Source organism: Diplotaxodon limnothrissa, linkage group LG11 (assembly GCF_057381915.1).
Source record: "Diplotaxodon limnothrissa isolate DT_005_m linkage group LG11, D_limnothrissa_male_GT1.1, whole genome shotgun sequence".
Classification (NCBI taxonomy): Eukaryota; Metazoa; Chordata; class Actinopteri; order Cichliformes; family Cichlidae; genus Diplotaxodon; species Diplotaxodon limnothrissa.
The window spans coordinates 19,271,440-19,294,563 of NC_140606.1; the positions used below are offsets into that span (position 1 = coordinate 19,271,440).

A 23,124-nucleotide genomic window follows, 5' to 3' on the forward strand; every position below is an offset into this window, starting at 1 on the left:
GCAGTTAAAAATTGTTCAGTTTTTCAGTAAAGTCCTTTACGCAGATGTTGCAGCCACACAACTGCTGTCCTCTCCTGTGGCAGTTGTGTTTTCCCGGCTTGTCCAAATTTAAATCTGTTGAATAGTCATAATTGGACTCCAACAAGTAACGTACATGTTTACAGAAATGGAAGAATGCACTTTGCACACCATAATATTTTCAGAGCTGTTTTCTTTAAGGATTTAGTGAAGTGTTGTCATCTTCCCCACAGTGTTTAGGAAGTCTTTGTTTCCTCAGCTTAAAGTGAAATAAATCAGATTTCAGTCTGTCAAACAGGCACAATCCATCAACTCAGGATTGAAATGGATAGGCTGTTGGAGGGGTGTTGCTGCAGGAGGGTGGAGGTCCACAGGAGGCAGTATGTCCTGAATATTTCCACATTCAGAGCCGACTGGATTGAGTGAGTGCAGCAGCCAAAACCAACATGTCCTGTCTACCAGCCAGGCAAGGAGGAAATAACACAGCGGAGATTGGCACACACTGTGCTGTCTCTGTACCAGCAGAGAGGAGCGATTGCACACATTTTGCTGCTTTGATTTCGAGTTAAGAACAAATGTGTAAAACATGGTGAGAGCTGAACCCTTTTATAGACTGGAAATGGTTCACTTTCAGTTTAGCGTTGTACTCGTGTGACAACAAGATAACTACAAGTACAATCAGCAAAGCATTAGCAGCTGATGAGTGTCCCCCAATCACACAACTGATGGACAGATAAAAATCAGCACATTAGCGCCTGTGAGCTCCTTCTCAGTCCCAGACTCTGGTGCCTCATCACTTTAATCTACATGTTAGGAAAAGAGTGCAATCAGCCTGCGTCCACCATTAGCACCCATAAGCATGAAGGATTCATGTCCAATCTATAACACGAAACCTGAATAGCCCTACAATGGCAAAGCCACCAAAGAAACAAGCACAGCTCTGCCCACAAACAGGTTTTGGTGTAAAACTCCACGTTTGTAGTTGTGATTTATTTATTTAATCCAAAGTTTGTATTGAGACTCATTTAAAACAATGAGTGGAGAAGCGTTTCATCTTTATTAAAAACTGAGTCTATACATAAATTACGTTTACAGTTTATGTTACAGACCAGTGCTTTATGGCATGCAATGACCAGATCGCCACGATGTAAGGCAAGGTGTAGTAAGCACATCAGCATTAGTGATCTATTAGGATACTTTTTGAAAAGTGGAACTACAGAAAGGCACTTAATAGTGTTATGAAATTTTAAATCATGATCCAACATGAAATTTATCTGTAATATTCCCCTTAATGTGACAAAATATATAAACAACGTTAAAAAAAGTTAAATCAATCAGAAAACTTTTGAAAAACTGCATTCACTACACTCATATGCAGCCAAAGAAACACAACATCCGATTCATGTGTGTGTCCAGCGAAATGTCTGAAAATGACAACTGCAAATCAGGATTGTACCAAAAACTTTTTCCACAATTACAAAATATACTCACCTTATTTCAACTCATTCCAGTCAGACTGAAATTGAGGTAACAACTATATAATGCATATGTAAGAGTACTGTATCACCATTACAGCCATCGAATCACTACGAAAGTCAATACCAGCAATAAAAATCAATAACAGCAATTTGAAAATGCATTATTATTGTTTTGTACATTGAGACATTTAAAAATCCAGTTTTTAGCCTAATAATTCACGGTGCAACCTCCTTACTATAATGGCATTTGTAAATGCAGGTAGGGTGGGATTTATGCTTCACCTCCTGAACCATACCACTGCACACTGCATGACGCTGACTGCTACGGATCAATACAAGAATCCTTGCTGCAAACAGTTTGCTATACATGACATAAACACTGTTGTCTGTGGCTGTCAGAGGCATGGAAAAGCTTAGCACCGGAGAAAAATCATCTTAGCTTGGAGCAGACGAGGAAGAGCTGAGATTAGACTGGCTGTCTATTAGGACACTCTTGCTCAAGGTGCAATCACATGTATTTGCTTGCAGCCTAGTAGCCGCGAGGAAGCCCTGTTATGATCTGAAGGGCGTGCCATATTAGTCTTATCTAGTTTTCACAGTCACCTCATTCTGAGGCTCCCGATCAGGGCTCTCCTCGGTGCCCCCTGCAGTAAAGGAGTACAGCTAATCAGGGGTATTCCAGATTGAGCCAATCAGAGAGCTCTGATCTGAAAGACCTTTAAAAGGGAATCTAACTGAAATGTCTGAGGTATTGAGAAAGTGCCTTGTTGCTGAGTCGTTGTTATGGAATTTAAAACTTAGAACGGAGGTACTGGTGCTTATATGCTCACACTACAGAAGGTAGGGCGGCAAGCCTATTAATGTGAGTCACTGGAAAATGAAAAATTCCCATGGGTAAGTAAAGACTCTAAACTTACCAAACATTTAAAATCTTCTTAAACAATATCTGTTTTAATTATTACACCAAATAAGCCAACCAAGAGGTGTAAACCAACACAAACACAATAACAACACATACAAATGTAAAAACAAAAACAAAACAGAAACATCAAGAAATAAAAATTCTTAATAACATTCTTTCTGTTTCCTTCTTAGCAACTTGACTTCACCAGCCGCCAAAAAACAGAAAACAAATAATCAAATATAAGTGAAAGATGATGCACGCTCAGCTGAAATCCCTGTCAGGGAAAATAAGAGGGGCAATGAGGGTCCAAAGGTAAAGCCCGAGGCCCAGCCAGCTGGAACTCATCTTCACCCAAACAGCTGGCATAGTGCTCTGCATGACCTGGGTGTTGGTTTCTGGTCTGTTGGAGGACACAGAGTGAAAAGCAGCAATTTAGTTTACACCAACTCAACCTACCACATGTTTGGAAATTCATCCACACTTCCTCTACATACATGAATTGGTCACAAAAGAAAGAAAAAACAAAGATACTCTGGTGGTGGGTGAGGTTCATCTAAACCGAGATGATTCAAGAGGCTGCCATTCAATCTGTGCTGAAAGAATGAAGAACTTTCAGGTGAACTAGTCTGCCCTCTGGTGGTTCGATTGGAGGGTGTCAGAACTTTAAACCGCCACATAAACATTGAAACATGTTTTATCCTTTGTTTTGTTTTTTATCTTTAAATGTTTTACCAAGGAGCTCCACTGCTACTGTGCCGCGATCACAAGTAGCTGTATGTAAGTAACTGATAAAGGTGAAAATTATGGATTTTAAATTCACCGTCAGGGTCAAAAGTCTCATATCGTACCTGTTGCTTCATGTCTGTCAGTCTGCTGTGAGTACTTACTTGTACCAGTTGGTAAGAGTCATCATGATGTACAGAGAGGCCAGACAGAGGTGGAAATGGAAAAAGGAGTAGTTGTAAGTGACACTCTCCTCTTCATTGTCAACAGCCCTGCGGATACCATCCTCTCCAACCACACCCTCTCCACCTGACCCTCCCCCCTCCTCTGTCTGCATCAGCTTGTTTACCTGGGTGTTGCTGGATGAACGGATACTGAGGGAGAGACAGAATGAGGAAGTTTAACAAAAGCAAATAAAACAGAACATATATTATTTTCCGGCACTGCTAATCCTACCTGGCATAGAGAGTACAAAAGAGGAAGATGATCAATCCCACAATGCCCTGAGCATCCCACCACTGCACCTGTCCTGTAGGGCTGCCACCAGACGGTTGAGTGGTGTTGACGTTTGACACTAGACTCAACAGGCTGGGGTTACACTTACGATCTGTGCACAGAAGACCACAAAGAAATTGTACACACCAATTATAAAATGATTTGAAAAGCACATTATTATACAGTGAGAAGGTCTGCAAAATGACATATTAATGAATTAAAGTCTCTGACTTCCATCTTGACTATAATGGCAATACACATTTTTTAATGTTTTTTTTCCTCTTCTGTAACTAACAGCACTGAAGATGCAACTTTAAAGTATCAAAAATCCATGAATACACCTTTTTCCCTTTACTGTTAAACTTCTAACATTTAATTATTTATTCAATGTTTTTCATCTCAACAGTGTCTTTCACACTAGTGCTTCACTGGTGTGAAAGTTGCTTCACAACTCAACTTCAATTTTATTTATATAGTAGCAAATCACAAGAGTCAGGCACTTTAATATTGTAAGTTAAAGACTCGACAATATTACAGAGAAAACCTCAACAATCACACAAAACTCCTATAAGCAAGCACTTGGCAACAGTAGGAATGAAAAACTCCCTTTTAACAGGAAGACACCTCCAGCAGAACCAGGCTCAGGGATGGGCAGCCATTTGCCAGTACTGATAAAGTGTGAGCAGAACAATAGGGAAAAAAAACCTGACCTCTGACCTTGAGGTTGAAGTCACTCACATTCAAACTCGTCTGAGATTTTTAGCAAATACACCTATCGTATTCATTTGAAAATCTGACGTCACCTCGTTCTCCAGTTATTGTATTCACTAAATTGGTCATCCACAGCTTTGAGATGACGAGTCATTACATCTTCAGCGTCACGTCAGTGGGACTAAGATGACTACATCTTAACATGAATGTAACTAGTCAGCACAACACTGCCCATTGTGACTACTCACAGGGGACATGCAACTCACATGAAAATGAGACACAGAGGGTGTGCTAACTATTAGCAAAAAGCAGCTCTTTGTTTATTTAGAGTCCCAGGGAAAAACTCACCTTTCAAATAAAAATGCTGCGACAAATAAACAGCAAGTACATATAATAAATGACAACAGTCAGGAAACAGGAAAAAAAAAAGCATGCAGGTAAAACCGAAGGTAGACTTAGGATTAAGAAGTCAGAAGACTCACTGGGATTGTTGGTCATCGCAGACCAGGTGACATACATGGTGTAGAGGGAAATAATAGAAGCCTGAAGCAGACCAGAGTACGGTTGAGTTGCCTGTAAATAGAAAAAGTAAAAATATTTAACAAAATAATAATAAAATAAAATGTTCAGCTGCTTTGAAAGGAAGGTTTATTTAACAGTGTTTGAATGTGCTGCTTGTTTGCATCACAAACTCAACAGAGCCTATGAAAAAATACTCATTCATAAAGACTTGGGGAAGAATATTGACAAAACACTCAGAAAACCTGACCTCTGACCTTGAGGTTTAGGCCACAGAGACTTTAACTCATCTGAGACTGAAATAAATATCATAGTTTGATCTACCAATAAAGTCCTACGTTGCATGTTTTTTGAGTTATCACATTTACAATCTTTTGGGTGCACGCCATTCGCCCGCCCATAGGTTGACAATACCCCATCAACCTTTTACAACTAAGTGGTAAAAAGTACTTAAAAGGATTTAAAGGTACTTAAAACTAAAAAGTACTTAAACCATCAAAAGTTAACTAAAGCCATTAACAGAATGCAAAGAAACAACTGCCATGAGTTTCTATACAAAACATGGGGGAAAAGAAAATAAGAAATAAAAAAAGAGACATTAAGTGAACTTAAAAATAGGTGTAGTGTACTTTTGTGATACACCAATTTGTATCACAAGATAGTGTAGCAACCAGTCTGCCCTAAGTCCAATGTGAGAGGAAGAGGAAATGCTGATGGCAAGGCAGATATGAAAGGTTTTAGTTATCAGGGCAGCAAACATTGCCTGAAGGACCTGGAAAGCAGCCCTTATTACTACCAGCACTAATTCCTGGAAAGAAACCAGAGAAAAAAAAAATACAAACAGCAGCAAAACGCAAACATCCGGGTTTCTTTCAAGCACTGGTATCTGCCAGAAAACAAGTTCAGTCCGCTGACTGCGACAGGGAGGGTGGCAGGCTTTCTGCTGCAGCCGATGAATGTACTGCTGTCTGTTAGCTATGAAGCTAAAGTGTATGAAACAAATGAAGTAGCTGCAAAGGTACAGCTGCCATGTCGCTACCAACCCAGGAGGTGAGAGAAAAGGAGATCAGTTAGAGAGCACTGAATAATGCTTACACGAGTTCACACACAGCAAACGAGGATATAGCCTATTGTAATTAATTAGGTATTAGGTTGGCTGAACAAGTTATTACAATTTTCTTAGAGCTTCTCAGATTTTCTAAGCTGTTTACATTAAAAGTTACACTTTTTGACTATAAAAATAAAAACCTCACTCTGCTTAAGCTAATAATAACAATGTGTTTGCTGTATGTGAATAACAGCTATGTACCAAATCATTAACCAGGGTATTGTTTGCATTTACCAACCTCCTCCATATAAGGAGGCTGTATTCTATTCCAACTGTAAGAGTAACAGACGAGGTACTTCTGAGCAGGTCACATGTGTGTCACACAGGGATAACGCAGACCATTTACTGTCACATCCACACCTAAGACTAATTTGGACACACCAGTTAACCTAACAAACACGTTTTTGTACTGTGATTACTGTTACTGCAGAACATGCAAACTACACTCAGAAAGCCAGCTGACCAGGAAGTTGTTGCACTGCCCCAAACTTAGACAACATTCAGTTTTTCTGTTTCTGGTAAGAGAGTTGGGCTACAACACAAAACATTTGCCTAGCTCTGGTAGACACCGTTCCCTAGTGGTTCACATTTTACAAATCCAGTAAATACCTTTAACCTCTTGCAATCGCTCCTGTGCGGTATCCAACATGAAGAAATACAGTTTCCATGTTTGTACCTGTATCTTTGGTAAGACGGAAACAATGGAGACGATGACGCAGAAGATAAGGTTGAGGCTGATGAAGACTTTGTGCTCTGTGCAGTTATCTGGCATTGTATAGTAAATGTAGAAAAGCACCACAGCAGCGATAGCCAGTGCATAGTGGAGGACAGTGAAAGACAGCAGCCCTGGAATTGAAATGAATACACAATAACATTAATGATGGTATAACAGGATTATTATTTTAAGAAAAATGATGAAATTGACTCGGGCAGCAGAGAAGCTCTGCTTCATCCTGTGTCAATGCCAGAAATGTCACATACCAATATAACTCAATGCTAAATCAGATTTTGTGCGCTATCATTATTTTAAAAAGTCATTACAGTATCAAATATGGAGTCTATCACGAAACTCTTGAATACGTTACCTGCAAACCAGCATTTGTTCCCATTTTCAGCATTTTCTACCCAGGCTTTGTTCCAGGAGTGGGCAAAGTCAATGAGGAGTATGAGTTGGATTATAATGAAGATAAAGGATCCCACCAATCCGAAGTAAAACCACACTGTGAAATGAAAAGGAAAAGATACAGCATCCTCAATCTGCTGAACAGGTATGTGTATATTCTCATTATCATTTCTCAAGAAAAGGATATAGTACAGTTGCTGTTTCTTGTAATTCAGCAAACAGATATTCATACCATCGTGAAATGTCCCATCAGGGATGAAAAAGGCTCCCACTGTAATCCCGACCAGGATCAGAAACTTAAAGAACCAGAACCTGAAGATTTACAAACTTACAATTAGTACAGAAGAAATACAGAAGTAGTACAGTACACATACCTCCCTCCCTGAACCCATTCTTCTGCAATTAAAAAAAAAAAAAAAAAAAAGGTTCTCACCCATTTTGAATAGCTGCACGTGGGTCTTTACTGCTACGGACACGAATCATGATGACACAGAACAGAAAGAAGAAGCAGGTCATGGCAAAGCACATTCGATACACAGACTTGTACCCCACGATGACATTACAGTCAACCTGGTTTTCAATACCAGGTATTGAAGTTCCGCCCTTGCAAAATCCTGGGATCTGTGGAACAGATGAAAGTCAAATCAAACAAGCTTGCAGTTAAACTTAACTAAAAAAGTAAACCATGTATCAAATAGCAATTCAATTACTACTGGTTTTCAGAGGCACTGCAATACAAGTCGTGACTTAGACGTATCACTGTTTCCAGCTTAATTGTTACAAAAAACACAATGTTACGGTACAGGGTGGGCCATTTATATGGATACACCGTAATAACATGGGAATGGCTGGTGATATTAAAGTCCTGTTTGTGGCACATTAGTATAGGTGAGGGGGCAAACTCCTCAAGATGGGTGGTGACCATGGTGGTCATGGTGCGCTTACCTGCTGCTCTCTGGCAGGTAGCTCCATGCCCTCCTGGGTTTTAAATGCACCTTAGAACACACATGCATCAACACTACAATGAGCGGGTGGAGGGAGGTTTGGAGTCTTCTTTCACCCCCGTTCTCTGCGGCCTGCTGGAGCGGGGGGGCTAGGAGGAGGAGTTGGCCGTCCGACTGCGGTCTGGAGTGTGGGGCCTCCCTGCTGCTGCGGAGTCGGGGCGGTCTGCCTCTCCCCACCGCAGGGAAAAGGGTAACACCACCTGGGTCTGGGTGCACTTCCCCCCTCCAGGGGCAAGGGTACCTAGACCCGGTTCGTAGAGTACGCTTGGGGAGTGTGATCGTGTGTACAGCGTCTCTTCATGTCTGTCTCCACGTTGGTTGAGTGTGGAGTAAGTGCATATGAGAGCATGAGGGTGGGAATGGATGTTTGTGTCTGTGTGTGCCTGTATGTCTGTGTCTATATGTCAGGTTAGGTGTCAGGCGCCACCTCTCTGGGGACATCTCAGGCCCTCCAAGGTTTGGAGGCCTATCACCCCCCCCACCACTTCCCCTGCCAGTGGCGGACTCCCTCAGACGTCGGTGCGTTGGTGGTTCTTTGTGTCTGGGGATGGGCGTCCAGGTACACACCGGCTCACTCCTTGGCGGCCGCTTATCGGGGCCTGGAGCCTGGGGCTCGCTCGGGCCACTTCGGAGGTGGGGTGCCCCCGGCCTCTCGGCCTGGGGCTCGGTCACTCAGGCACAGCTGGCTGCCGGCGGAGCTCACGGGCGCGTCACTGCAACCCCCCCTGGCTTCTGCTCCGCGGCTGCTGAGTGAACCCTCATCTGGGACTCTCCTCAGCTCTTTCTGGGACAGTGGCGCGGCTGCCCCTCTGTTGGTCTTTCTTGGTCTCTTGTGTTCTGGGGGCCTCTGGATGTCTGGAGTTTTGATCTCCTCCATACCTGCTTCATACCCTGGAGGACGGGGCTGTGGCCCCCCCACACCCTCTAGCAGATCATTACATGAAGGAACCTTTTAAAAAAAACAAGCGCGTCCATGCTCACAGGTGTACACACGGGTGATCACACCCACAAACTACACCCTTTGTGGCTCCTACCTCAAAGCACACTGTGTTCTGTTGATCTTATGTGCTGCACAATAATGTTTAATATTTAGTATTTACTGTCATATTCCCATATATCATTGTGATGTTGTTTATTCTATTACTCTTGTTCTCTTCTGCTTGTTTTCTTTTTTCTTTCTCAACAGGTGATCCAGGTGATCGATAGATGCATTTTTTTTCTTTTTTTTTTTTCTGCTCATTCTGTTGGTTTTTGTTTTTTGCCCTTCTCCCCCGTCCCTCTTCTCAGCTGTTTCTCTTTCACTCCCCTTCTTTCCCCCAGTCAAGTCTGTTCCGTATTCAGCAAGTGAAAATAAAATAAACAATAAAAGGTGAATCAAATGGACCATTACAGCAAGGCTGGGATGGTCAATTTGGTAAAGTAAATCCGTTGGGCATCTTTCTTTGCCTTTAGACAATAATTCTGATGCAAAAGAGCCAAACGGGACAGGCAAAAAAAACAACAAAAAAAACAAACCAATATACAATGACCTTTTCTATTTTTCTAGTTTGTAACAACACTGTAAAAGCTGTTGTTGCAGCTAATTTTGTGCACTACAATCAGGATATGACTTCTCAGGTAACATTACTTAAATGGAGATATGAGAACTTTACAATAAATTATTTAGAGATAAAGTAGCTACAAGAAAAGGATCCAACATTAGATCTGCATTATTTTACATACTTGAGTAAGGCTTTGGTCACATAAACCCAGAGACTGGTTGGTGACCCACCTGGCAACCTCCAGTCTCTAGGAAAAAAAAAAGCGCATTTCCCAGCAGGTTACTGAGTGGCTGTTGGAAGTTTCTGGGTGTTGCCAGGTGAAGTCAGTCATCAAGAGGGTGCTGCAAAAACTTTCTTGTGACTATGTTGTTTGCTACCAGATTGTCACGGTCGCCCATAGTCTGCATGGATACAATGATTTGCCTGCAAACACTTTTCTACTGTGGTGAAACTTGAAAAGTGTGACGCAAACCAGAAACTTCTCCTTTGCAGGCAAATGTGCTGTCTTTCTTGTTTGCATCATTTTTCAGTTTCACTACCACTGTGACAGCAGTTGACAGGGCTCGCAAAATCGCTAGCCCGACGTCCTGGGGCTAGCGATTTTTCCAGTTGGGCTACCAAAATCTCTCTCTTCCCTGCCCGTTGGGCTATCAGAGGAAGGAAAAATATATGTCAGTGCTTTTGCATTCTTTCGGAAATGTAGCTGGGTAATTATGTCATTGGCATCGGTGAGCCACTGTCAATATGTGACATATTGAAATCGCGTTTGAATTTGCGCTTGTTTTTTGCTTTCACTTTGCAATTGCGCGAACTGTGTATAGAGAGCGACAGCACTGATTGGTGAGTGATGATAATTTGCGCACCAATTCCTCTGACATGGTCAGCTTACTATGCAAACATGACAAGTGAAATCTCCTGCAGCAACCTTAAACATGTGAAAGGTTGATCGCGCAGAGAATCGCTGAGCGTTATGTGAGTCCGTGTGTAAAAGCAGCAGGATATATATTTTAGTTCTGCTGAGCCAAATAAGACAGGTCTGGGTGAAGAGGCGACCACAAAATGGAAAAGTTATGACAAATCAGACTATAAGGCAAAAAGAAAGTGCAGCTTTATGGTTTCATGGACAAAAGAATTTCTGTGGCTGCAATATGACGAGCTAAATAACCAGGGCTGCACATAAGTGGTCCGCAGGTGCGCATTCGCTGTCAAAATAAAACACGTGCACAAGATAAGAAGTTGCAACGCGTGTTTGCGTACATAAGATTTTCTGGAGGACAGACATTTGTTTAGAACTCTTAAAGATGTCGAAGAAGCTCCTTTAAGCAATTACTTTGGTGTTCCTCCACCTCCAAAGAAATGTCAGAAGGAGTCCGAACCACAAAAGAAGCGTGTATTCTCGGAGAAGTGGTTGCAGGAGGTGAGCTGGCTTCAAACAAATGATGAACGCACAGAGAGGTGGTGCAGAAAATCCCACTCTAGCGGACAAAAACAGTGCTTTTTATATGGACGCAAACGCGCGTTGCAACTTCTTATCTGGTGCACGTCTTTTATTTTGACAGCGAATGCGCACATGCGGACCACTTACATGGTGTATGGACTATATGGTGTATATTATGAGTAGTTGTATGTTAAATACTATTGCATATCATTATATACATAAATATGACAATAAGAACAAAGGTCTTACCTTGCGAAGCTGCGTTTCCATTCCAGGAAGGATCATGATAACAGACACAAAGGTTCCCATCAGCAAGAAGAAGGAGAAAACCAAGCGGGTGATGGTGGAGTTATTTGAAGAGGGACAGCAACCACACAAAAGACATGGTGCTGAGCCACACAGACATGAGGCCTGCCGAGGATGGAGGGGTAGGAGGAGAGAGCGATAAAGAGCGTGAGAGTTGAAGATGAGGACAGCCACAAAAATATATCACCTGCTTAGGTGTGATGGCACTCATAAATAGGTTAGCTGAACTACTGTGTGGGTAAATTTTAAACATGGCAGTTCCAAGGGTTGATGTTTAGATACAAGTAACATGAAATTCGCGCCTCTCACTTAAATGCTTAATTACAAACAAAAAAAAAAAAACATTAGAGCGCAAGGTTCCTCCATGTATTTTATTTCATCAACGAAAAACACTCCACCTTTACAGATACCCTAGTTCCCATATATAAACGGTTGAACACACCCTGCACTTGTTAAGCCGGTCTAAAAATGAGCTGGTTTCCTACGAAGGCAATCAAAATCACATGCCTTACATCTGGTGTCAGTAACTCGTCAGCTTTAAACATCAAACGTCACTAACTTTCCATTTTATTAACAACGCGATGAAAATGGCCTGTTCACTTCTGACTAGCTTGCTACGCTAACTGCCCTAAATCTAACGTCGAGTATTGGCAGATTTCCCAAGTAACAGTAATGATCAGCTATTTATAAATGGTCTCACATTTGTTGAAGCTATCACATGCCTAACGTCACAACTAACACTTAAACCTGACACCAATTACTAATGTTATCCTTAGTTTAACCTAACAGTGGGAGAATAAACAAAAGCCTTCCGGAAATATCTAAAACAGACATTCATATGCGATACTTACACAGCTGGCTAAAGAGCACAAAGCCAAGCAAGCCCCCATTTTCACATAAATGTGATGAAATGTATGTATTTATGTTCCGACGCCTTTCGTGTTCCTTCACTAACCCGTTAAAAGCTGCTATGTCTAACACTCGGAAGTTACTGGAGTTTTTCAAAATAAAAGCATACTTCAAACGTCATCAATCAACCCCATAGCTACAGACTACGCTATGTTCTCTATATGAAAAAACTCAAATCATAGATTCTTAGTGTGAGAAGAAGAGTTTATATATAGTCTGAAGCATTTTGAAGAGTTCTGTCAACCAAGAAACATTTTGCAGAGCAGAACCAGACAGTAAATACACGGACTCTGAAACCTACACAGCAAAATCTCCAGTGTTAAATTAACACTAGAGAGTGTCTATATGGGTCCACACCTCTGAGTGTTAATTTAACACTCAACAGTGTTGTATTTAACACTTTTGACAGTGTTATATGTTTAAAAGTAACCTAGTCAGTTTTGAAGATTAACAATGGCTAACACTGAGCAGTGCTGATTTTCTAACACTGGAAAATAACTCAAAGTGTTAGAAATATTCCAGTGTTAGAAAATCAGCACTGCTCAGTGTTAGCCATTGTTAATCTTCAAAACTGACTAGGTTACTTTTAAACATATAACACTGTCAAAAGTGTTAATTTAACACTCAACAGTGTTGTATTTAACACTCAGAGGTGTGGACCCATATAGACACTCTCTAGTGTTAATTTAACACTGGAGATTTTGCTGTGTACCATCTGTCCTCTCCCTCAGCAAGAGATCATTATCTGCTGTTTAAAAGTAGATGCAAAAAGAGAGCCAGTCAGGTGCTGGCAGAAGAAGCCTCGTTAAAGTCCCTGCTGTTGTCGTATTGCTAGTTCATGAGCACAGTAGGGAGCCAACAGGGATGGGGTTATTAATAGTCCTTTTAATATAACCTGTAACGTGGAAAAAACTTAATGAAATCTGTGTGATTACTGAGAAATAGAAGATGGTTTTTTTCCCAAGTAACTACTTCAAACATTTCTCAACTCACCGAACATTAAAAACATACTTGTCAAAAATGTACTTATAGTAACAATACACAGCCAATAAATCACCTTTCAGAGACCTCAGCTGTGAAACTGCACTTACTGCATGATTATTTGTTATCTAGTCATCGCATTTGCAAACTTAGGTGTCCACGCTGCCCGTCTGCCCGGTGGGGTGACGGCAATAACCCATCAGTCATTTACAAGTGAGGCGTAAAAAGCATTGCTTGCTTAAAAACACGTTTCATAGCATCACCACACTGAACTGGCACTGCTCCTAACACTACTGAAAAGTTAATTTCTATATCCAACACTAGGTTGCAGTATTAACCAGCAGTTTATGCTACTTTCTCTCAGCTAAAGAAGCTCCTGTGACATAATCCCCACTTGTTCTTTTTTTTTTTTTTTCTTTTTTTTGTGTCCCGTTTGGATCTTTAGCCATCAGAATTGTTGTCTTAAGGCCAAGAAAGATGCCAAGCGGATTTATTTTACCAAGTGGATCATCATGGCCTTGCCATATTGGTCCATTTGATTGACCTTTATTATAATTATGAATTTATTTTATTTACAGTTGCTACAAACGGGACAGACATGACTGGGGGATAGGACAGGGAGAAAGAATGAAAGAAAGAGAGGGAGAGAAAGAAAACCAAAGGGGAGAAGAGACGGTGAGAAGGGGGGGGAAGAAAGAAAAAAAAAAAAAAAAACACCTGGGTCACCTGTATGGAGAAAAAAAACAGAAGAGAAAGCAAACAACAAAGAGCAACATAATAAAAAAAAAACAAAAAAACGGCACCATCACAATAAACTAGCTAGCAGTAGATATCAATAGTTACTAAATAATAAACAATATTGTGCAGCATGCAAGATAGACAGCGCACAATGTGCTTTGAGGCAGCAGCCAAGAAAGCTGTAGTCCGCGTCTGTGAATACCCGTGTGTACACCTGTGTGCATACCTGTGTGGATCAGCATGCTTGCATTCCAAAGGTTTCTCCATGTAACGATCTGCTAGGGAGTGTGGGGAGCCACAGCCCCGTCCTCCAGGGCATGAAGCAGGTATGGAGGAGATCAAAACTCCAGACATCCAGAGGCCCCCAGAACACAAGAGACCAAGGAAGACCAACAGAGGGGCAGCCGCGCCACTGTCCCAGAAAGAGCTGAGGAGAGTCCCAGATGAGGGTTCACTCAGCAGCCGCGGAGCAGAAGCCAGGGGGGGTTGCAGTGACGCGCCCGTGAGCTCCGCCGGCAGCCAGCTGTGCCTGAGTGACCGAGCCCCAGGCCAAGAGGCCGGGGGCACCCCACCTCCGAAGTGGCCCGAGCGAGCCCCAGGCTCCAGGCCCCGATAAGCGGCCGCCAAGGAGTGAGCCGGTGTGTACCCGGACGCCCATCCCCAGACACAAAGAACCACCAACGCACCGACACCTGAGGGAGTCCGCCACTGGCAGGGGAAGTGGTGGTGGGTGGAGATAGGCCTCCATACCTTGGAGGGCCTGAGATGTCCCCAGAGAGGTGGCGTCTGATACCCAACCTGACATATAGACACAGACATACAGGCACACACAGACACAAACATCCATTCCCACCCTCATGCTCTCATATACACTTACTCCACACTCAACCAACGTGGAGACAGACATAAAGAGACGCTGTACACACGATCACACTCCCCAAGCGTACTCTACGAACCGGGTCTAGGTACCCTTACCCCTGGAGGGGGGAACTGCACCCAGACCCAGGTGGTGTTACCCTTTTCCCTGCGGTGGGGAGAGGCAGACCGCCCCGACTCCGCAGCAGCAGGGAGGCCCCACACTCCAGACCGCAGTCGGACGGCCAACTCCTCCTAGCCCCCCCGCTCCAGCAGGCCGCAGAGAACGGGGGTGAGAGAAGACTCTAAACCTCCCTCCACCCGCTCATTGTAGTGTTGATGCATGTGTGTTTTAAGGTGCAATTAAAACCCAGGAGGGCATGGAGCTACCTGCCAGAGAGCAGCAGGTAAGCGCATAGTCCCTCCTGCTAGCCCTCAATGTCTACGTGTATTCAAAATTGAGAGGTGGGCAACGACGCCAGGGGTGAGGTGTACACCCTGATGGTAATTTGGACTCCGTGTATCGTGCCCACCCCCAAGATCCTATATGTATGTGTAATGAGAGTGTGAGTAATGTGAATGTCTAAGTTGTGGGATAAAATTGAGGCAGAGGCAGCCAGAAGGGGACAGAGGGGGGGGTAGCCTCCTCTGCACCATGGTGACATACCCCTACTCCAAGGCCCTGCATGTGTGGGTGGTTGTGGTGGAGCGGGAAGAGGGAGGCAGCTGGAGATGGGGAGGGAAGGAAGGGAGGGGCAAGTGACCCCTCCCTGGGGCCAGCTCCCCCGCTGACCCCAGTAGGCACCCCCATACTCCGCGACCCGCCAGGGAAAGGGGGCCCAGGCCCATCCAGACCGGGGCCCAGTGCAGCAGCGCCTCCCGGCCCCACAGAGCCCGGGACAGTCCACCCAACCCCACCACAGAGAAAACTGCACCCACCCCACCATCCACTCATCTTCCAGACTACATAAGACAATAGACGCCCAGGCTGAGATCTTCCTCCACCTCTCCTGTATCTCCCCCTCCTGCAGAGAGTTCCTGAGGAGAGGAAAGCTCCTGTTCCCCACTTGTTCTTGCACAGTGTACACAGATTTCATTATGTAAGTAAAGTCTGAAGCTACAAGTGACATTTCACATTTATAGATGGAGACATTTTACACAGAGGCATGAAATAGCACAAGTAGAGAAAAATCTATCAACTAGTTTAGGATGAAAAAAATAATATAATAACAATGTATACTTTATTGATCCGCATGGGGAAATTCCTCTCTGCAGTCGCACCCCAAACCTTCCAAACAGGGGGCCACCACTCTACCTACTGAGCTATCCCTGCCAAGCATATGTAGCTAACACATATGTTTCTGAAATCTATACTGAAATGAATGTTTATAGCTGCAAAATGTCTTTTTTTAGGACCTTTCAAGCCTCTGACAAGATGAATCACAGTTGGAGAGAGCTAATAAACAAAGAAGAAAAAGATTTATCCATTTACTCTTGACTAGGTGGTGTAATTTTAGTTATTTTAAAAGTGTCACAAGAAAATATAAAAACAGACATTAAGACCAAATCTATCAAATGTCAGAATGTTTATTCTCCTAATGCGCCACCTGGGAACTGTTTCCGATTAGGAATCAGTCGCTTCATTTTCAACTTTAAAAACGCAGGTGGGTGATTGGGTACTTCTCTGTGTAAAACCTTTGTCAGCTGCTGGGAATAGCAACTTACCCCTGTTACTCCTCTATAATGACATCTTTGTTCTGTCTCACTTTGTTTGCAGCTTATGTCTGTCTCTCTATTTTATTTTCCATAGGAAGCAGCTGCCAAGATTGCAACTTCCCTCTCGTCCATCACTTCTTCTTCATCACTCACTCAGAAGTCTTTTCTTTAAAGGAGGAGCTGTAAGAGACACAAGAGCAGAAAAACATTCATGTCAGTTTTCATAAAAGTTTCGCTGTTGTGCCTTGTAAGATGAAATGCAAATGAATGTGAAGGCGGTACAGTAAATGAATGAATATATTTGCTGTGTTATAACACTACTATATTAGACACAGAGGTTGAAGAAAGAAAAAGAGCAAAGCACTGTGAGGTTGTCTGGAAACAGCAGATACCTTATAGTTCATAAAGAGTCCATTACTAGTTAAATGACCCTTGAACTTTAATATTCTTTTGAGCTATGATGAAAGTCTCCATATATTTTCAGCTACCATTAACGGTGACAGAAAAAATAGGTCCTCTCAAATGGCCCATAGCCTGTTTTTCCAGAAATGAATTACTATATTTGATTTCATGCTCTGCATCCCTGAGCAACTAATCAGTTTTTTTTATATATTTTTTGCCAAAGTGACAAAATCAAACATACAGAGGGCTTTATGCATTATCTCAGGATAGATAGAGTTTAGGGTTAACTGACCCAAAATATAAATAATGACTTTTATGCAAGCAGTAACTATTATTTAACCCAATATGGAGCCTCAACATATGTTGACACCTCAACAACTTTCTATTAGAGTTGAGCGGATCAATTTAAATATTTATAGTATCGATACCAACACTGTTATTGGTATCAGATAAATACCAGCATGATCATATTGATACTTTGTTTCTAGCCTCCAAGTTAAGTTTGTAGTGCACTGAATCATGTTGAAATCATATTTTTTTGAAAGTGGAAAAATACACCTAACACGTGCACTGTGAAAATTGCCTGAACCTTTTTGCATTAACTGTCATGTCTATTTTATATATAGCCTATAGCACATTTAAACACCAGAAGCTGACCCAGTGCTTTGGAAACAGGTACATTTACATTTTAAGTGTTCCAAAACACTGGTAGTATTGGAAAACTGGTAGCCACCTGTGCTACCCCTCTGCCTCCTATCAGATGCACCTATGGTATAAATTTGAAAATCCTAGGTGACTTTTATAAAAGTTGACCTCTGTCCTTGAGATTTTGAACTCGTCTGAGATTTTAAGATTATGCACGTATTATATAAATCCTAGGTAACTTCCTTCTTTATTTATCACATTCACAAGATTTTCAGATAACATGACCTCTGACCTTGAGGTCACTGACCTCTGAGATCTTTAGTAGATACACCTATGTTATCGGTTTGAAAATCTTACATTTCCTTGTTCTCGAGTTATTGCATTCAAAAACTTGGGTGTCCACCTCATCCATCCGAAAACCCAGCAATAGCCCCAATCAGCCTTTTACAGCTGTGGGGTAAAAAACAGTTTCAAAATATGAGAAAAGCTAACAGGAGTTTTTTTTTGTTGTGTTTAAAAACCCACAGTGATTTATTGGCTTTAATATATCTTGTCATAGCATGCTGGTCTCCCTTACATAAGCTGCATTTATAAGTTAAAAGTATCAGTATTGGTATGGGCACTACTGGCCCTGTATTTACTTGGTAAAGGCTTGATACAAAGATCTGCAGTCACAACGCTATTTTCTATCAGTGAGATTTTTTTAGCCTAAAAAAGAGAAAATAACCTTAATATGAGTATGCCAATGAAACACTTTTTTTAAAACTTATTACTGTTTTATTGTACCGTAAAACCCACACCACTTATTTAGCTGTACCCTTTGAGCTTACCGTTAGCTTTATTTAGACTCCTATTTACTTTGCTGCACATTTATCCTGACATATTCCGTTTATATAATCATTTAACTGACAGCTGTACAGCTTTAAGTTACCCACAGAGCCAGCTTTTCTGTGTCTGTTGTTTTTTTTTCACCTCTTCCTTTTCCTGGCGCGCGCGCTTGCAAATACTCGCTATGATTGGCGGACTCAGACCAATGAACGCAAACCTCACTGATGACGTATGGGGTCGGTGGGTTTTGTGCGCCAAGGTGCAGATGTTAGCAGTTTGAATAGAGGGAAGAATAAGGTGGTGGAGGTCTGCTTTTCAAGACGAAGCACTTGACGGTGAGGACAATGGTCTCATGTATGTGTTTAACCAGCCGTTCAGACCACTGCTGGCAGACTTTTAAGCGGGTTTTGAACATTTTTTTGAGTAGTTTGAGGTTCAGATTCACAGCACTGAAGTAGTTATTAATGGAGTTAATTGCTATGGCCGCTGTGCAGAAATTATGGATTTTTATTGCATTAAAGTAGATGAAAAATATAGATTTTTAAATTTCAAATGTTTTGACAAGTATAGTCGAGAAAATGTTCTGCTAACATGTATCCATACTTTCAGAGTAAATTAATTATTTTGCACTAACATTTTTTGTTGTTGTTGATGTTATTGTTATGATGCAACGTCTATCGGTCGTTACATTTTGCTAGCAAACCTGGGGGTTTCGTTTTCTTTCGTTTTTTATTTTTCCAGACAACTTTTCAAGTGCAGTTTTGTGTCTTTGTTTTCACTGCACCGTCTAATCAACGAGGTCTTGGCCCGCCCCCGCCTTTATGTAAGTTCCTGTAAAAGAAAAAAAAAGGCAGCAGTCTCCACCTGTGGGCAGGCGGGGGTCTTATAGCATGGCTTATTCACACAGTTTTGTTCTGTGCTCTGTTGAGCTGAGAATACCTGGGGCATCATAGAGGTGCAGAACTTGTTTTGCTAGACAATTAAATTAAAGTCATGTTGTGACTGGTAAGTTAACGTATTATATAACGTTGTTTATAACTGAATATGCAGTTGGTGCCTGTTTTATAATTAGAGTTAATGAGAAAACTCATTTTATCCACATGCAAACCCACTTTTTAAAAAAGGAAATAAATCAATTCACACCAGCATAGTTGACAGATTTTAAGTTTACACCTGGGAGCCCACACTGATGATGATCCACTGTGTGTGTTTGTATTTTTCCAAAGACATTCATGACAGTGAAATGCCAAAACATGAGCTGCTACCATCAGCTCTATACATTGGGAAAGTACATGAAAAGTTCTGCATCCTTCAAAGTGTCATTGATGCTCTCCCAGTTGATACTAATTAATGTTTTTTTTTTTAAATATCTTCTTACAGTGGTATTAAAGGCAGCACTTCTGATAAAATGGCGAGTTCTGGAGGTAGGTATAAATTGTGTGCAATGGTTTGCTCTGTTCTAGCAGCTTTTACACTTTATTTGCTTTTAAATTTTACAGTGTGTTGCTGTGTGGAGCTGATATTTGAAGTTCAGTGTTACCCTGCAGCTCCATCTTTCTTCCTGGCAACTCTAGTATTTCCTGTTTTACAGATATCCAAGTGAAAGAGCTGAATAAGCGTGCATCGGGTCAAGCGTTTGAGGTCATCCTAAGCCCCTCGACCCCAGACGCTAAGGTGGATTTTCTGTTGTCCCCGTTGAAGAAAAAGGAAACCTCACTGGATGAGATTAAGAGGAAACTGGATGCTGCTGAAGAAAGACGCAGGGTATCTAGATTGACAGCTGGCTTTATAAGCAGACACAAGGAAAAAAGTGTAGCCCGTGTGTTTAGAATTCTATAAAGTGCAACAGTTGTTTTGTCTGTCTGTCAGAGCCACGAAGCTGAAGTGCTGAAACATCTCGCCGAGAAGCGAGAGCACGAGAAGGAGGTCATCCAGAAGGCCATTGAGGAAAGCTGCAACTTTAGCAAGCAGGCCCAGGAGAAACTGAATCAGAAGATGGAGGCGAACAAAGAGAACCGCACTGCCAGGTTGGCAGCCCTCAATGAGAAGTTTAAGGAGAAGGTAGGCTCTCAGTGGTGCACCAACATCAGCTTGTGTAACATTAAAAATAATAATGTTGTGTTTCTTCTTATTTTTTAACAGGACAAGAAGCTTGAAGAAGTGAGAAAGAACAAGGAGGCAATGAAAGAGCGAGAGAATTAATCCCCTTTCGATCTCTAACGCAGTTTTCACACCTCCAAAGATAAGCTGTATTTTCATGACTGACGTTTAAACGCAGTTTTGTGCTCTTTTTTTGTTCGGATTATGCTGTTCTGATTAAGTTGGTTAGATTGAGTCAGGATGCAGTCTGGCTTTCTTGCTGTAGATTTCACTTTGGCAGCTGGTTATATTACCTTCTTTAAAGAAGCATTTGCTGGTAATAAATTGGTCCTTCTACTTCTTAATGTTAATACATCACATGCTGTTGTAAACTCTTGCTGGCAATGCTGGATGTTATTGTAGACTGTCCAGTACAGTCCCATTGTTACACCATTAAAGTTTTTATCCTTTTTCAACTTTCTGTACTGTGATGATTCATCTACTAATTATAATGAAGATGTTATAGCTTCATGCTGTATGGTTTCAGGACTCTTCTGACACCTGCTGACAGTTTTACATTTTAAGGGTTTTGCTCATTTTTGCTGTTTTGACCCTTCTGGCATATATGAATGGGAAAAAGTGGAGTGGAATCTCCCCAATTCAACTGGTTGCAAACTTAAGCTAACAGTGAGACTGCAAACTGATAGCAATGTTAGAGTCAAGAATTTTTATTTAAAAGGTCATGAACCAAATTCTGTAGTTGTGCAGGTATGATCACAGCTAAGACTTAAACAGTAATGTATCTTCTTGATATTGCACAAGCTTCTGCTATACTAAGTTACCAGTAGCCTCTGTACTTGACTAGATATAGTGTATTGAATGAAAGACACTGTCTCACGCCACTGATATGGTATCACGGGTCAATAAAGCATTTCTAAATCCATCCATCCATCCATTCGCTTCTCCTTTTGGGGGGCGCTGGAGCCTATCCCAGCTGTCATAGGGCGAGAGGCGGGGTACACCCTGGACAGGTCGCCAGTCTGTCGCAGGGCCAACACACAGGGACAGACAACCATTCGCGCTCACATTCACTCGCACATTCACACCTAATGGCAATTTGGATTATCAAATTAACCTATCCCCACAAGCTGCATGTCTTTGGACGGTGGGAGGAAGCCGGAGTACCCGGAGGGAACCCACACAAACACGGGGAGAACATGCAAACTCCACACAGAAAGACCCCGGCCTGATGGTGGAATTTAACTCAGGACCTTCTTGCTGTGCGGCAACAGTGCTAACCACCGTGCTGCCAGCAATTCTAAATACAAAAATAATTTGATACAAGACGTGAAAAGAATTATACTTTATATCAACAAGGCAATTTCCACATCAGCTACATGTTGTCTGGGAAAACATGACAAAACTTTGTCACTAGAAGTGCTTTTTAGCGCAGATGAAAGGATGTATTTTCTGCATGTGCTCATCTCTAACTTATGCAGATTGCTGCCAACAAAAATCTCATGATGAATTCGTTATGCACGCGATGCCCTTCTTTAGATGACTGGAAAATCTGGGGGAAAATACACTGAATTACACTTAGGTCCAGTGGATTTTAAATTAAACTATCAAACTGTGACTGAAGTGCATTGTACTCTGAGTCAAAGCTGCTGGAGAACACCCAATCCATTCTCTTAAAACCACCCAGGTGGAACAGTAGAAATAAACTCACTGAAAAAAAACAGCCTAGAGCTCCCTGATACCTCAGCTTTTAGATCGGGGATTAGCCACGTTTGTTGATATCAAATGCTGGATGGTGTTTTAAAATATTGCTCTATTTCTTTTTAATGATGTAATATCTGTAAATTACGTGAAACTCTCTGAATGAAACAAATAATTCTTTAAGTGGTCAAAATGCCAAAGAGTAAAACTCGTGTATCCGAGCACCTTTACATATACTGTAATGCCATTTTAAATGCAGTGGCATAAACTGCACGGTGGAGTTAGAAAATGTCATAAAGTAGCATTCTTGTGCGGGAGATGAGCTCAGGGAGTGTCAAATGCTCTCTTAGCTGCTAGATCTGAAAAAAATTATGTGAAATTTTAGAGGCTTATATTTATTTAATGTTTTTTCTTATTTACGGCTGACTTTACATTTTCCTAAAGAACCTGTGGCTGTGGACTTTTTCAGGTTGATGTAAGGTAGCACCTGCTTGCCAAATAATGTTGTTTACCTTTGCTTCAACTTGCACAGAATTGCAGTCAGTGTGTAACCGGTTGCCAAGTGGCACTGGGTAAGTGCTGATTGTGTTCAGTGACCTGCTTGACATGTCTGATTATTGAAGTCTTAGAGTTTTAAGAGCTTCAAGTTTTGGTGTATAACATATTTTATTCCCTTAATTGGTATATTAGGATGTTTTTTTTTTCCTATTTTCCCCTATTTTTGTTTTCTTTTTGGAATCTTATTCACATTGTGAAATACAGTTCATTCTCTGTTTATTGCTTGGTTATTTACAGAATGTAATGAACATGAAATTAAAATTTCTTCTGTAGAATAAATTATAGTGTCTGTTAATAGTTTAATGATTGGCACTGGTCTAGCTTCA

General features: G+C 41.7%; 2 protein-coding genes across 2 annotated transcripts; one reads left to right on the forward strand and one right to left on the reverse strand.

The window, feature by feature from the left end:
• Window positions 1-1,063: 1,063 nt before the first annotated feature.
• serinc2l (serine incorporator 2, like) lies at window positions 1,064-12,337 on the reverse strand. Its single transcript, XM_085366302.1, has 10 exons — window positions 12,220-12,337; window positions 11,312-11,473; window positions 7,513-7,700; window positions 7,312-7,391; window positions 7,042-7,176; window positions 6,633-6,802; window positions 4,812-4,902; window positions 3,580-3,730; window positions 3,288-3,497; window positions 1,064-2,800 (listed from the first exon to the last, which is right to left on the reverse strand). The coding sequence occupies exons 1-10, from the start codon at window positions 12,256-12,258 to the stop codon at window positions 2,662-2,664; spliced, it is 1,365 nt and encodes a 454-aa protein (XP_085222428.1). The 5' UTR covers window positions 12,259-12,337; the 3' UTR covers window positions 1,064-2,661.
• Window positions 12,338-18,727: 6,390 nt separating this feature from the next.
• stmn1b (stathmin 1b) lies at window positions 18,728-20,644 on the forward strand. The gene is made up of 5 exons (XM_085365282.1): window positions 18,728-18,777; window positions 19,823-19,866; window positions 20,034-20,206; window positions 20,312-20,503; window positions 20,585-20,644. The coding sequence occupies exons 2-5, from the start codon at window positions 19,851-19,853 to the stop codon at window positions 20,642-20,644; spliced, it is 441 nt and encodes a 146-aa protein (XP_085221408.1). The 5' UTR covers window positions 18,728-18,777; window positions 19,823-19,850.
• Window positions 20,645-23,124: the final 2,480 nt, after the last annotated feature.

What these genes read in the sequence shown, in the direction of transcription:
- stmn1b (XM_085365282.1), top strand. An exon ending in CTGCTGAAGAAAGACGCAGG is followed by an intron (nt 20,207 to 20,311) that starts GTATCTAGATTG and finishes TCTGTCTGTCAG; the next exon opens with AGCCACGAAGCTGAAGTGCT. An exon ending in ATGAGAAGTTTAAGGAGAAG is followed by an intron (nt 20,504 to 20,584) that starts GTAGGCTCTCAG and finishes ATTTTTTAACAG; the next exon opens with GACAAGAAGCTTGAAGAAGT.
- serinc2l (XM_085366302.1), bottom strand. Translation starts at nt 12,258, where the DNA reads ATGGGGGCTTGCTTGGCTTTGTGCTCTTTAGCCAGCTGT. An exon ending in TGGAAACGCAGCTTCGCAAG is followed by an intron (nt 7,701 to 11,311) that starts GTAAGACCTTTG and finishes TCTGTTCCACAG; the next exon opens with ATCCCAGGATTTTGCAAGGG. An exon ending in CCGTCTTACCAAAGATACAG is followed by an intron (nt 4,903 to 6,632) that starts GTACAAACATGG and finishes TTCTATTTACAG; the next exon opens with GCAACTCAACCGTACTCTGG.